The sequence below is a fragment of the Haliotis rufescens genome, unplaced genomic scaffold (genome assembly GCF_023055435.1).
Source record: "Haliotis rufescens isolate VD_foot unplaced genomic scaffold, xgHalRufe1.0.p SCAF_14, whole genome shotgun sequence".
Lineage (NCBI taxonomy): Eukaryota > Metazoa > Mollusca > Gastropoda > Lepetellida > Haliotidae > Haliotis > Haliotis rufescens.
Genome location: NW_025963824.1, coordinates 32,392,789 through 32,408,837, shown reverse-complemented (window position 1 = coordinate 32,408,837; position 16,049 = coordinate 32,392,789). Strand labels below are relative to the sequence as shown.

Below are 16,049 nucleotides of genomic sequence, written 5' to 3'. Positions count from 1 at the left end.
GCGGAAGACCTACCTATTCTCACCCGCATCTTCACAGGGGGAGACAAGCTCGGGCTGCTGAAGACCAAGCCCGGGTAATCCTGGGCCTATTTATCAATCGATCCTCACCAATACCATATTTATCTTAATCTGATCTCACAAAATTAAAGCTTAATTTTTTATAACTTTCCAACACATGAGTATGTGACCTTTGAAATCTACAATGTCACCAAAGCACGGAACAGCAGTACGTTGGTTGGTTGGTTGTTTGGTTTGTTGTTTTACGCCGCACTCGGCAACTTAGACTCGCTGACTTGGTTGATGCATGTCATCGATCCCAATCGCGTGGATCGATGCTCATGATGTCAATCACTGGATTGTCTGGTCCAGACTCGATTATTTACAGACCGCCGTCATATAGCTGGAACATTGCTGAGTGCGGCGTAAAACAACAAACCAAACAACCGTGCGTCTCCCACCAGCAGTCGTATATCAGGGTGTGTTTTATGAAACACCACAGATGAAAAAAACAGGGTTATGTGCTTTAATGGCACTTTAAAAAAAGGTGTGAATAAAACCACAGTTTTTCACAACGTGAGTCATTAACACAGATGTCGTCGTGAAATAAAAATATTTCCCATCTGTCATAATTTACTTTCATGTCCGTAAAAAAGTTTAGTGTTTCTCTTCTTTGTTAAATTGTTTGGAATGTACGATTTCTTTCACACATATTAAAAATATGGTTTTGTCAGCATTCAAAATAGGATCCTGACACGAAATTTAAAGGGCGGTGGGGTAGCCTAGTGGTTAAAGCGGTCGCTTGTCACGCCGAAGACCCGGGTTCGATTCCAGACATGGGTAAATGAGTGAAGCTCATTTCTGGTGTCCCCACTGCGATATTGCTGGAATATTGCTAGAAGCAGTGTGAAACTACATTAACAAACTCAAATCATCAGTCATGCATTCAGAAAACCTGAAAATAATCGGCCGCCTGTTTAGCCCCACTGAATAGAATGTCGAGCTTGGAGACAGGGTTTAACGCGGCCGTGTTCCTAATTTCTTTTCATTTCTGAAAAAGATATTGCTTCGAGTTTGACAAAGAAGAATGACTATCTGGCGGGAATGCATAGGTGTCTGGACAACAAATGTGTTGTGAAATATGATAAACGTTTTTCTTAAAGCTGTGGCTGAACAACATTTTTTTCTAAGAAAAATTCCAAACTCGGCCCCGTATGTCAGCGCATGTCATTTTAACACGGGCATTGGCGCCGACAAACCAATGGTAATTATCAGGTCTGAGCTAGGATTCGACCCCACAATCGCCGTGTCCACGCAGCATATCTTCCCATTAGGATCATATAAGGTATTGTATTTTAGCGAGCGATCCGTTGGTCGCCACTCGGAAAAGACATCATTACCATGCAGAACGCTCTCAGCCCAGCGGTACAAACAACAAGTGCAGCCACGTCCGTGTCTTAAGCTCCACTGCGTAAACACTCGTCTTGACCACGGCTGTTTGTGGATTCAGGTCAAGTGGTCAACGCTTCTCCCACAGACGAAGTGTATTGGGGTCACTCCGTCTGGCCGCTGTAAGGTCGCGACGACCTCAGTATGCAAGGTGAAGGTCGTCGGCTGAGAGTTCATGACCCCTACGGCCATTTGCGTGCGTTGAACCATCCGTGGTGATTTACGCTACGAGTCGCGTGCGAGGGGCGAGGAGAGTTGACGGACTTTTATGGAAGGATTAAAAAAACAGTTACTGGTGGTTGGATCAGGATAAAACTACGCTGCGTCAAACAATCATCGAAGTTTCAGCATTGTCCTTTTAGGGTGGAAATAGCACTGCAGATATCATTGGACCAAATGAAAATATATTAAGCCCGTTGGATCCCCGTTTTTCCCAACGACTGTTTTTATCAACAACTTTTCACCACCCACCATCGACCAACATGTACATGTATGTGAAGAAAAAAATAGAATCAATATAGAATTATGTCTAGACACTCCGAAAGACGCTCCTACGGGCCTGTAAAATAAATTTGAAATTTAAGATCAATCCTCTGCATTGTGTCTGGTGCGACCATTTTAATTTCGAACTTTTCTTTCAAAGTCTTAATATTGGAACTAATAAGACTTGAAATTTTACTCCGTATATTCACTTTGGTAACTTGATTTGAAGAAAAACTAATTAAATTGATTTCGGATACCACGACTGTAGCAATTATGGTGTCTCTGATTTCCTGGATCAGAGTCAGTAATAATACTCATATTCAGTCTACGTTGTAGATAGCTGCATAAGATTACCGTATCCCTTCTTTTAATATCCCTTTTTTATGTCGCTGTTTGGGGATACGGGTCGTCACGGAAAGGTCCACTGATGTATACGCTGTATGATTTACGGCGCTCTTCTACTTCTCCGATTGGTTACATATCATATGCTTTAAACATCTCAATGCCAGTCTCCTCCCCAGGCACTTACCGTACCTCCAAATACGTATAATTTATTTCATCGAATGCCAATTTTGACCAGGAATCCTAAGTCAAAATTCGCATTCGATGAAATACATTATTCGTATTTAGAGGTAAGTGTCAGATAAGGTTTGGTTTGTTTCTTGTTTAACGACGCACTCAGCAATATTACAGCTGAATGACGGCGGTCTGTTAATAATCGAGACTGGACCAGACAATCCAGTGATTGACATCATGATTTTTTTGTTTGTTTGTTGTTTAACGCCGCACTCAGCAATGTCCCAGATATATGATGACGGTCTGTAAATAATCCAGTCTGGACCAAACAATCCAGTGATTGACACCATGAGCATTGGGATACGATGACATGCATCAAGCAAGTCAGCGAGCCTGACTAGACCACCCGATCCCGTTAGTCGCCTCTTACGACAAGCATGGGTTGCTGAAGACCTGTTCTAACCTGGATCTTCACGGGTCGGCTGAGGAGGAGAAGGGTATATGGATGTTTAAAACAAAGATGAAGCCTCGGTGTAAACACAACGAGTTGTTGTCAAAAAGGACGAAACTCAAAAGTGATTATTATCATGGCACGTTTTGTTGTGGCCGTTTTGAACTTTTCACGTGACCGTTTTGACATTTTTTTATGTGGCCGGTTTCTCCTGTTCCCACCATAACCTGTTTTTGTTTTCAATCTGTAATCTTCAGTCAACTTATTGATGAACTTCAGGGTATGAAACTCCCAAAAAATTCAGCCAGACCACAGGACTGGCTAGCTGAAATACTTGCCAGCCCTGACCAAAACCTGCCTGCCCACTATAATCATATGTTTCTGAGGATAATTTAATTAAAAATATGAAAACTGATTGCTTGTAGCATAGGCGCATCGTTAAATGTTAGGTTGTCTAAAAGCTAACGGGATTTCTTTTTGGTTACATTTTATCATTCTTCTTTACATGTGAATTAATGCTTATCATCGGGAAATATTTAGAATATTTTCACATATGAAATATGACCCGACCGTCGGACAGGGGGATTTGAAAATCTGGCAGCCCGAGTTGAAATCAACCCGTCTCGGACGGTCGGGCAGGCAGGTATTTCGAACGCTGTGAACTTATGTGCGATACATACGATAACGGCTGCATCGTAGGGAATTAATTAAATGTATTGGAAATGTCCCTGACCAGTCACGTGACCCACAAGTACGCCTGATACAATAACCTGTAAAACAAACTCCAGACGTTATGTGAAATCGTGGTCGAATGGTCGTATTCATTATTCTCCGGTCTCCGTCGGTCACCTGATAAACGCTTAGATGCACTAAATATTGTTATTAGTTCACCAGCTGTATCAAGGCCGCGAAGACATAGAAATAACACTTGATCAAACAAAAAAGAAATTAATCAAATAATACGTTCTTGACAAGGAAATCTAATTTAGGACATCATGTTTGTTGCCAAAGTCCGTTGATATTGCTTTAGGACATTTTGGTGAACAGAAAACAGATTGCTTGTCGTGATGGTCGGGATCAAGTTTGGCTAAAGAAATCTGGCCCATAATGGCCAATGGTAAATGTCAGGTGTACGTTTCAGCTATGTTACCTCCAAGACTTGCAATTTATCCGGTAAGATTCTTTTATTTAACCGCCCACGCTTCACACACGCACACACGAGCGCGCACGCGCACGCGCGTACACACGCGTATCATATATTCCAGGTAACTTGAATTGACCTAAAATGAGGACCTGGGTTATTTTTCAACCTCAGCCCCATTTTCCAACGTTAGATTTGCGAAGTGCGATCCTTACCAGAATAGATATGTCCATTAGGGATGTCACTATAAATGGAAATATCGATATATTGCTATTGGTAAGCACTTAAAGTCAATAAACCGATTGTTAAATCATTTTACGATCAGGGGCGGTCGGGTAGCCTAGTGGTTAAAGCGCTCATCACGCAGAAGACCCGGGTTCGATTCCCGACATGGGTACAATGTGTGAAGCCCATTTCTGGTGTCCCCCCCTGTGATATTGCTGGAATATTGCTAAAAGCGGCATAAAAGCATACTCACTCACTCACTCACTCATTTTACGATCAAGGGGGAGCTAGGCTCGGCTTCCCAGACCCGGGTACCCACCCACAGTACTACCTGGACCCGTAGTTAGTCATGTGACATGCTGTTCAATGACAAAAAAATTACTATGGCTCAGTGTTTATTCGCATTTCTTTCTGATGATGCACACATTCCTTTTGACTTGAGGGGCGGTCGGGTAGCCTAGTGGTTAAAGCGTTCGCTCGTCACGCCGAAGACCCGGGTTCGATTCCCGACATGGGTACAATGTGTGAAGCCCATTTCTGGTGTCCCCCGCCGTGATATTGCTGGAACATTGCTAAAAGCGGCGTAAAACCATACTCACTCACTCACCCACTCCTTTTGACTTGAAAATGTTTGAGAAAAGACAAAGCTTCAGTCAACTTCAGTGTATGCATAATCTGATTGTTTGATACATGTATCTAAAACGTTTTTGCCAGGGCTGCCGTAAAACAATTCCCAATCAGACATTTTGTACCCATCTCGTGAGACCTGCAGTGGGTACCCGATAAGGTTGGGTAACCAGGTAGTAAATTTGGACTTGCCCCAGCCCTACGACCCTCATCTCATTTTTTCAAACAGATGTGATAACTTGTCATTCAACATTCTACTTCACTTCAATTCCTGACGGGGCGGTCGGGTAGCCTGGTGGTTAAAGCGTTAGCTCGTCACGCCAAAGTCCCGGGTTCGATTCCCGACATGGGTACAATGTGTGAAGCCCATTTCTGGTGTCCCTCGCCGTGATATTGCTGGAATATTGCTAAAAGCGGCGTAAAATCAAACTCACTCACACACTCACTCAATTCCTGACTTGATGCTTGGGTAGGTTATTGGCTTGAATACTTTATCATATACTTCAGTGTGAAAGACTTTGAGTTTTCTGAAGTTAAGAAAAAATGAAATTTTCATTGCAGTGAACATAACACTTGATATTTCTCAGTAGTGAACATAACACTCGATATTTCACTGCAGTGAACATAACACTTTGACGGAACTATTGTCATACAAGAGTTACATCCCCTTAAATTGTCTCCCTTTGTCGTAAGAGCAAGCCCGTACACTAACTGCTGACGTTGTTTTTACGTTAGAGCCACATTGACAAGGCAAAATAATGACAGATGGTCATTTATGGAGTTAATATCACTTCTTGTTGTTTGTTATTCTCTCAAAAATGTATCGTTATAAACTGTTAATTTCTCATTTAACTCGTCAATCGAGACTGTTCGTTTCGCAAAGTGACATTTTTGTTACTTGACCAGCGTGTATTCTTTCGCTTCCAGCAGGGTCTCCTTGTTTTCAAGAATATCGAAATGTATGACAAAGAATTTGCTTGACCCTAAATAATTTTTGATACGTCTGTTTAGAATTTTTAAGATTTTGCAAACACGAAACTACTTTTTAGTTGTAAATACATGAGGTGGTGAACCGTCCCTGTCTGTTAGGTAGGGAGAATTTACTTTTCAACGTTGTACCTTTGTAAAGAACTAATAAAATTTTCTGGGAGAAAAAAAAGAAAAAAAGTATGTAATAAATAGGATATTTCTTGTGTCTCGTGATATATCATATTCCTCTCATCTCATCTCTCATATGTAGATCTATATCTCCTTCCAACTCCCCCCCCCCCCCCCCCCCATCACTCGATGTGAGAAACATATATTTCACTCAACACATGAAATATCCTCTATGTATTTACTTCAGAAATAAATGAGGAAACGCATAACTGCAATAGTGATGGCATGTGTAGATAAACAATTCTTTCATTGATATCAGCACTGGTGAACCCAGAATTGGGATTAAGACAAACAGAGTTACCTCCCTTGATTGGTTGTACTCAGTAGCTTGTATGCCAGTATTTAACATGCAAAATTGGCTCCAACATGAGATCACCCAAAAGATATCACAACAATGAAATTGCCTCACAATGCCATGCAGTCCATTGTGATGTAATGGGTTATCCCCTTGAAGCTAAAGTTTAGAACTGTTCTTCAGCAAGCCATGCTTGTCGTAAGGGGCGACTAACAGGATCAGTTGGTCAGGCTCGCTGACATGGTTGATGCATGTCATCGTATCCAATTGAGCGGATCGATGCTCATGATGTCAATCACTGGATTGTCTGGTCCAGGCTCGATTTTTTACAGAACGCTGTCATATCGCTGGATTATTGCTGAGTGCGGCGTTAAACAACAAACAATCAAAACATAGGTTACTGTGACGTCACTATCAAATGACATCACTGATCTCTCTGCCACTGAAGCTGGTTAGCTGTACTTTGTACACACAAGAAAATGGTTATCACAAACTGAAAAAGTTGGAAGAATTGTTTTGGATGCCAAACATAATCTCACCTGATTATCTTTTAACTAAGCTGTCATACTGTGACATAACTGAACTAAGCTGTCATACTGTGATATAACTAAACTAAGCTGTCATACTGTGATAAACTAAACTAAGCTGTCATACTGTGATATAACTGAACTAAGCTGTCATACTGTGATATAACTGAACTAAGCTGTCATACTGTGGTATAACTGAACTAAGCTGTCATACTGTGATATAACTGAACTAAGCTGTCATACTGTGATATAACTGAACTAAGCTGTCATACTGTGATAAACTAAACTAAGCTGTCAAACTGTGATATAACTGAACTAAGCGGTCATACTGTGATATAACTGAACTAAGCTGTCAAACTGTGATATAACTAAACTAAGCTGTCATACTGTGATATAACTAAACTAAGCTGTCATACTGTGGTATAACTAAACTAAGCTGTCATACTGTGATATAACTAAACTAAGCTGTCATACTGTGGTATAACTAAACTAAGCGGTCATACTGTGATATAACTGAACTAAGCTGTCATACTGTGATATAACTGAACTTGGCTGTCACACTGTGATATAACTGAACTCAGCGGTCATACTGTGATATAACTGAACTAAGCTGTCATACTGTGATATAACTGAACTTGGCTGTCACACTGTGATATAACTGAACTCAGCGGTCATACTGTGATATAACTGAACTAAGCTGTCATACTGTGATATAACTGAACTTGGCTGTCACACTGTGATATAACTGAACTCAGCGGTCATACTGTGATATAACTGAACTCAGCTGTCATACTGTGCTGTCACACTTTGATATAATCGCACTGAGCGGTCATGCCAAGATTTAACTGAAATTCCATTCAAAGCGACATTTTAGTCCAACACAGTCATTCAACATGTTTTTGTTGGTTAATTCCTGATTGAAGCAGCCTATAATCTCTGTCAGTGGTGTGAAAATTGTATTGATTTCCTCTTGTCTTCAAGATTGGTGTGTCTAATATGTCTTGGGTATTTGGGTCTGCCAGATAAATTATTGACAGTTATTAGACTCGAAAGCCAGCAGTGACGGTGTCTGATTCTTATCCCCAGTAAACTGCTTTAACTTTGCTACAATTATATATGTGCAGACCTAAAATGTGACGTCCTCAGATCTATAAGATCTGATTTTAATGTGACTGGATCAGTATATTGCACTATACGTTTGGGGGCACGGGTGGCCCAGTGGTCTAAGTGCCGCGATTGGCTTTGCAGAGTTGCGTCCCTTAGGCACGCCAGAAACCTATGATTGTGGGATTTAATCCCAGTTCGCCCCGATTATGTTTCTAGGTTTGCCGTGATATTCCTGGAATATTACTAAAAGTGGCGTAAAACCATACTCGCTCACCCACCAATGAAGCTAACTCTTGTGTTTCCCTTCCAGCCTTTGAACGAACTAGTCGCCCCATCAATGGCTACGACACGCTGGACCGCGGCATCGCAGTAAAGGAATCCCCCGCCACACTGGTGGTTCTCAGGAAGCAGCCACTGACGATCAACTGTTCCGCCCTCGTGGAGAAGAAGTTCTACCCTGTTAGTTATCACTGGAAGAAGGATGGAGTGAAGATAAAAAGTCGGGGGGAACACGCTCGTGTCCGTGTCTTTAGGAATGGGACCCTTCACTTCAATCAAATTATTCATCGTGATCGCAAGAACAACATTCGGACGGATGAGGGATTTTACGAGTGTTTTGTTTCTAATTCTGTAGGAACCATCATCGCAAGGCGGGTACAGATCCGAGTTGCGCGTAAGTAACTGTAACTGCCTCCATCAGGGATCTACTTGGATCCTGTGTTTGAAATAATTTTGAAACCCAACAAGACAGTCAGGCAAGTGACCAAGAAATGTTGTCTGCAGAGCTCCAGATAAGATGCGTATCTGCGTGAAATACGCATCAGAAATGCAGAAATACACAGTAAAATATAATCCAAGCGTATCAAATACGCAACGAACATTACAGATACGCTACAAAAATAAAACTTGTGCGTATCATCAAAATATTGTGAAGTAACCCTGCGTATTCGATTAGCAAATGAGCAACTTATTTTGAAATTATAAACGGGCATTCCGTCAACCTTGCCAAACTCCACGATGACAGTTACGTCATGATCATTGGCCATCACACTTTCTTGTGGAAGTATCATGGTATTTTTGAGTCCTATAAAGCTCTCGAACCCACACGACACCAGTTTGTAGGGACTAGATGAATAGTGTTTTTAAATATTTAACTTAAATTCCCACATGTGTAAAAACTAGTGGGTAACAGAAATTTGAATACCAAGATAGAATTACTGATACCCAATGATTTTAAAATACATGGGTAAAATACCCACAACACCAAACGCTTATCTGGAGCTCTGTGTCTGCCCATCTTCAAAGTCACCTGCCTGCATTCAGACATTATAAATTGCATCTTGATTCAGCTGAAATAATGATAACAATTACATGAGAATCTACGAGGAGTTATAACAAAACTGAATACGTAAGTTAGCTTAAAATTATCAGCCAGTCGGGCAGGTAGAGGAAAATTTCATGCAGCCCGACAGAAAAGCTACCAGCCACGGGCAGGTGGGCAAGCAGTTATTTTGGACACTGCTTGGGTCATATAATTGCAGATGCTCAGAAGCCTTAGCCTGTGATAAACTCCTGGGCTAAAGAAAGTATACACTTAAAAAATGGATTTGATGAAAAAGATTTACAAACGTTATCAACACTTTATTTGGCTGAAAACAGTCACCGAAAAGCTGCAAACTGGAGGTAAAAAACACAGCTATGATACCCTTATTAAATACATCACCATCGAATAACCATTTCTTCTTTGTCACTTTTAGCCACCATCCAACATGGGCGTATGCTTTCTTACGCACGTCAGTTTTTATGGGAATTGTACTGTCACATTGACGAAAATCAATCACCGCCACCATCAAACATGGGCGTATGCTTTCTTTCGCTCGTCAGTTTTTATGGGAATTGTAATGTTACATTGACGAAAATCAACCACCGCCACCATCAAACATGGGCGTATGCTTTCTTTCGCTCGTCAGTTTTTATGGGAATTGTAATGTTACATTGACGAAAATCAACCACAGCCACCATCAAACATGGGCGTATGCTTTCTTTCACTCGTCAGTTTTTATGGGAATTGTAATGTTACATTGACGAAAATCAACCACAGCCACCATCAAACATGGGCGTATGCTTTCTTTCGCTCGTCAGTTTTTATGGGAATTGTAATGTTATATTGACGAAAATCAACCACAGCCACCATCAAACATGGGCGTAGGCTTTCTTTCACTCGTCAGTTTTTATGGGAATTGTAATGTTACATTGACGAAAATCAACCACAGCCACCATCAAACATGGGCGTATGCTTTTTTTCGCCCGTTAATTTTTATGGGAATTGTAATGTTACATTGACGAAAATCAACCACAGCCACCATCAAACATGGGCGTAGGCTTTCTTTCGCCCGTTAGTTTTTATGGGAATTGTAATGTTACATTGACGAAAATCAACCACAGCCACCATCAAACATGGGCGTATGCTTTCTTTCGCTCGTCAGTTTTTATGGGAATTGTAATGTTACATTGACGAAAATCAACCACAGCCAACATCAAACATGGGCGTAGGCTTTCTTTTGCTCGTCAGTTTTTATGGGAATTGTAATGTTATATTGACGAAAATCAAATACAGGCACCATCAAACATGGGCGTATGCTTTCTTTCACCCGTCAGTTTTTATGGGAATTGTAATGTTACATTGACGAAAATCAACCACAGCCACCATCAAACATGGGCGTATGCTTTCTTTCGCTCGTCAGTTTTTATGGGAATTGTAATGTTATATTGACGAAAATCAAATACAGGCACCATCAAACATGGGCGTATGCTTTCTTTCGCTCGTCAGTTTTTATGGGAATTGTAATGTTACATTGACGAAAATCAACCTCTGACACTGAACCTTGAGAGATAGAGAATCTCACCCTCGTGTCTTTTGATATCAATTATATCAACACGAGTTGATAAAAGTGGCAAAAATCCTCGGCAAGCCACAGAATTTTTCCACTTTTATCAACTCGTGTTGATATATTTGATATCAAAAGACATGAGGGTGAGATTTTATTTATCATCCAACATCATGCTTCCAACTTTTTCAATTTGTAGACAGTAATTGGCAGTGTTTTAAGTGTAAAAAGTACTGCTGACAGCTTCAGTAGCAGAGCCATTAGTGATGTCATTTGATTGTGACGTCATGGTAACCAGTGACGTCACAATGGTCTGCACAGCATTGTGATGCAATTTCATTGCAGCGATATCTATAATGTAGATATCGCTTGATCTCATCCAAGCGACATCTCCTGTGGGAGCCAGTTTTGGATGATAATCTTCGTTATCAGAATAAACGTCAGTTTTATGTAGGGCAACATTCTTAGTTGTTATGGTACTGTTGGGTGGCCAACAGATTCCATAGTGTTTGCGTCCTCATGGGCCCACTTGCACAAAGCGATCTTAGCGCTAAGACTATTGTAAGTCTATGTTAAAGTATGGACGTTACGATCATCTTAGCGCTAAGATTGCTTTGTGCAAGTGGGTCCAGGACACACAATGTACATTATTCCAGCAAACCCATGCAGGAAACAAAACACTGCTATCGCTCGAGTCACATCCTGGGGTCCTGCTGGGGTCCATGCAGGTAGCAAAGATATTGTAAGTCCTCATGGTCCCCAGTATGGTGGTCTGCCTTCAGTTGCTCGCGATCTATAGCCCGTTTTTATCTTGTATCGTTATGTATAGTGCTATTCTTTTGTATGATTCCGTACTTGTTTTATATCTTTTCCTGTGATAAATCTAGTTATGTTACTGTCCTTCGTTGACAGGTCTTTATATCAGTTTCAATATATGTGTTACGTTTAATTATTGATAGTCACAAGATGGCTGAAATATTGCTGAAAATTTTTAACTCGATCACTCACTCACTCACTCACTCACTCACTCACTCACTCACTCACTCACTCACTCACTCACTCACTCACTCACTCACTCACTGGTGTGTCAGGGTTAAAAAAAATCCAGTCCTAGGCTTGTATTGGCAAGTGGCATGTACATAGAGAAGGCAAATTGAAGATGCTCGTCCTACCTCAAATCTTTTTCAATAAATTATGCAAAATAATTTCAAACCTAACGTATGCTTTCATCTCTCACACCATCAAAGGAATATAAACATGTCGGTCATATCATAAATAGACGACATACTTGGCAACTGTCTGTTACCGAAATAAACATGTAGTACGTTTGTCGAAGCTTTTTAAAAAAAAAAAAAAATGTTTCTCTTGTAAGCGATTCGTTACTGACGCTCAAATGTCAAAGCGATAGTGAACAGCTGATTATTGATTTGTGAGAGTAATGGCTGACATATGGAAGTTTTTTATCTGAGTGTTGTGGTTAACGACAAATAAACAAGATTTAAATTAACAAACAGCCCGAAAAAAGGAAAATTTCTCAAAAACTGTATGACTGTAAAAAATGAAAACAAACTGTGCAAGACACATGGTTGAGAGAGTTTGAATGGGCAGAGATGAACGTAGATGGCGGAGACACCAAATTATTTTGTACTGTCTGCTGTAAATAATAACGGAGAACATAAAACTTGATGGAATTTAACAGGTCAAGTGAAAAAATTGCAGGACAAGTACAAACTATCATCTACTTGCCCTGCCGGACAATATGGTTTACGAATTATTTCGAGCCCTGGGATGGGCGGTCAGGTAGCCTAGTGGTTAAAGCATTGGCATGTTATGCTGAAGACCCGGGTTCGATTCCCGACATGGGTACAATGTGCGAAGCCTATTTCTGGTGTCCCCCGCCGTGATATTGCTGGAATATTGCTAAAAGCGACGTAAAACCACACACTTACTCATTCGCTCACTCGCTCACTCACTCACTCACTCACTCACTCACTCACTTTGAGCCCTGGGTGTGTTAGATGGGTAAATACCCTGGACACATCGCCACCACAGCTTCGTTTTGGAAGTAGTGTCCATCTTTCTTTTCACTCTGTACACGTTTTCTCCGCTCATGAGCTGGACATCAGTGACCAGTAATAATTGCTCTTCTAATTGAGAGTGACCGCCTCCATGGTCTTGTGGTAGAGCGTCCGCCCGGAGAGCGGAAGGTCCAGGGTTCGATCCCGGGCCGTGTCATACAAAAAGACGTTAAAAGATTGTACTTGTTGTTACCCTGTCTGGCGCTCGGCATTAAGGGGCTAAAACAAGGACTGGTCGGCTCGGAGTCAGTATACTGTGTCTTAGTGGAATATTCATGTTAAACTGCGGCATGGTATCTCAGTGAGCTAGCACTATAAATCGGCATCAGTCCGGACTAGTACAAGCAGCCACACACACACATACACGTGCATGCACGTCGCTATATAAGTGCAATAATCTTGGACGCGACGTTAAACCCAATTTCACCTCACCTCTAATTGAGAGTTCTCATAGATGTAATTTCAAAATTTGAGCAAGCCCTCCATACATTATATCGAATCAAAAGACTGTTATAAATGACACTAATATTCACCTGGGAAGAATAGGGCCCTGGTACCTCATGCCTCTCTCCCTGTGTTGGTTGGTTGGTTTGTTGCTTAACGCTGCACTCAGCAATATTCAAGCGATATGACGGGGGTCTGTAAATAATCGAGTCTGGACCAGACAATCCAGTGATTGATATCACGAGCATCGATCCATGCAATTGGGATCGATGACATGTATCAACCAAGTCAGCGAGCCTGACCACCCGATCATAGCATAGCCACCTTTTATGGCAAGCATGGGTTGCTGAAGACCTATTCTACCTCGGAATCTTCACGGGTCTCTCTCCCTGTGGGGATTCCAGAGTAAAGTAGGCCGTCAATACCCCATGCATGTCTTCTTATGGGGATTCAAGGGCAGAACGTATACCCAGTACCTCATGCTTGTCTCCCTGTGGGGGTTCCAGAGCAAAGTAGGCCGTCAACACCCCATGCTGGTCTCCCTGTGGAGATTCTAGGGCAGAACATGTCCCCAGTACCTCATGCTTGTCTCCCTATGGAGATTCTAGGGCAGCACATGTCCCCAGTACCTCATGCTTGTCTCCCTGTAGAGATTCTAGGGCAGCACATGTCCCCAGTACCTCATGCTTGTCTCCCTATGGAGATTCTAGGGCAGCACATGTCCCCAGTACCTCATGCTTGTCTCCCTGTAGAGAATCTAGGGCAGCACATGTCCCCAGTACCTCATGCTTGTCTCCCTATGGAGATTCTAGGGCAACACATGTCCCCAGTACCTCATGCTTGTCTCCCTGTGGAGATTCTAGGGCAGCACATGTCCCCAGTACCTCATGCTTGTCTCCCTGTGGAGATTCTAGGGCAGAACGTGTCCCCAGTACCACATGCTTATCTCCCTGTGGAGATTCTAGGGCAGAACACATCCCCAGTACCTCATGCTGGTCTCCCTGTGGAGATCTAGGGCAGAACATGTCCCCAGTACCTCATGCACGTCTCCCTGTGGTGATTCTAGGGTAGAACGTATCCCCAGTACCTCATGCTTGTCTCCCTGTGGAGATCTAGGGCAGAACGTATCCCCAGTACCTCATGCTTGTTTCCCTGTGGAGATCTAGGGCAGAACGTGTCCCCAGTACCTCATGCTTGTCTCTCTGTGGAGATCTAGGGCAGAACGTATCCCAATGATCCGTGTTGGTCTTCATTCATTTGACACAATGATTATATATATATCTTCCTTTTGTTTTAGGAATATCCAAAACTTTTACTTTGGAGCCAATCTCCCAAAGCGTCGATGTGAACAGGACTGTGGTGTTCAACTGTTCCATACATGCTGTGACTGAGGCCCACTTCGTCTGGGAGCGAAACAGACAACCAATCACAGCCGACAACTCGAAGTAGGTGGCCTCAATTGTAAAGCACACATGCACAAGCAACGGCATCATAAATCACTGGTCAATAACATTGCAGGTATATCAATGGTCAATCATATTGCAGGTATATCAATGGTCAATCCTATTGCAGGTACATCACTGTCAATCATATTGCAGGTACATTACTGTCAATCATATTGCAGGTAAATCACTGTCAATCATATTGCAGGTATATCACTGTCAATCATATTGCAGGTACATCACTGTCAATCATATTGCATCTACATAACTGGTCAATCCTATTGCAGGTACATCCTCTACCAGTCAGGGAAGCTTCAAGTCAACCATGCAAAGGCTACTGATGCTGGCAGCTACCGATGTCTCGTGGCTAACAAAGCGTTCTTTGACATTGATGGAGGTGCCACACATTTTCACTGGCGAAACAGCCGAGAGGCCATCTTGACTGTGAACGAGGCGCCGAGCGAGGGTAAGTTCACAGAAAGTGTTTTGTGGGAGCAACAATGCCGCACTCAGCCATCTTCCCGAGGCAAGGGAGTTAACTGACTATAAAAGTCCAGTTTCAACCCTTGCCGAACTAGGCTGGTATTATGGAGTTACATTTTGGCTACACTAACGAGTCTATGCATAGTCCAATCAGATTGCGCACCGAAATCGAAATCCGGTTCGTAAACTGTCGTGCAGATTTCAATCGTTTGCTGGATTTGCAAAGGATGTGCACCGCCAACTCGTTGTCAGCAGATATTTTCCAAATCTTTACATGTTTTTAATCAAGGTGCTCACGTGATTTGATGCATTTCACGATGTAAGACCCATTTTGTCACAATATAGATCTTGATTATCGATCAGATTGTCCTGACTAGACGCCACCATTTTGTGTGAAGCAAACGCAAGTGATACAAGAGGTGGAATCTGATTAGTCCATAGGAGAGGCTTAGAATGGACATAACTCGTAATAGCCTCTGGTGGCGCTACAATCGAGCCCAGTAATTCCAGCCAATTTCGGCAAGGGTGGAAACTGGACTTTTATAGTCAGTTAACTCTCAGTATACTGTGTCTGAGTGGGGTATTCATGTTAAACTGCAGCAAGGTATCTCAGTGAGCTAGCACTATAAATTGGCATCAGTCCAGACTAATACAAGCAGCCACACAGACACACACACACGTACATGCACGTCGCTATATAAGTGCAATAATCTTGGACGCGATGTTAAACCCAATTTC

At 42.1% G+C, this 16,049-nt stretch overlaps 1 protein-coding gene across 6 annotated transcripts in view; it reads left to right on the top strand.

Annotated features, from left to right (window-relative positions):
• The window catches only part of LOC124143352 (protogenin-like), a 94,942-nt gene that overhangs the window by 39,888 nt on the left and 39,005 nt on the right, over positions 1-16,049 (top strand). For all 6 annotated transcript variants that reach the window (XM_048395297.1, XM_048395293.1, XM_048395296.1 and 3 more), the window contains exons 2-4: positions 8,287-8,649; positions 14,684-14,831; positions 15,116-15,294. In XM_048395297.1, coding sequence (XP_048251254.1) covers positions 8,287-8,649; positions 14,684-14,831; positions 15,116-15,294 — 690 coding nt within the window. The remainder of the gene's footprint in view (positions 1-8,286; positions 8,650-14,683; positions 14,832-15,115; positions 15,295-16,049) is intronic.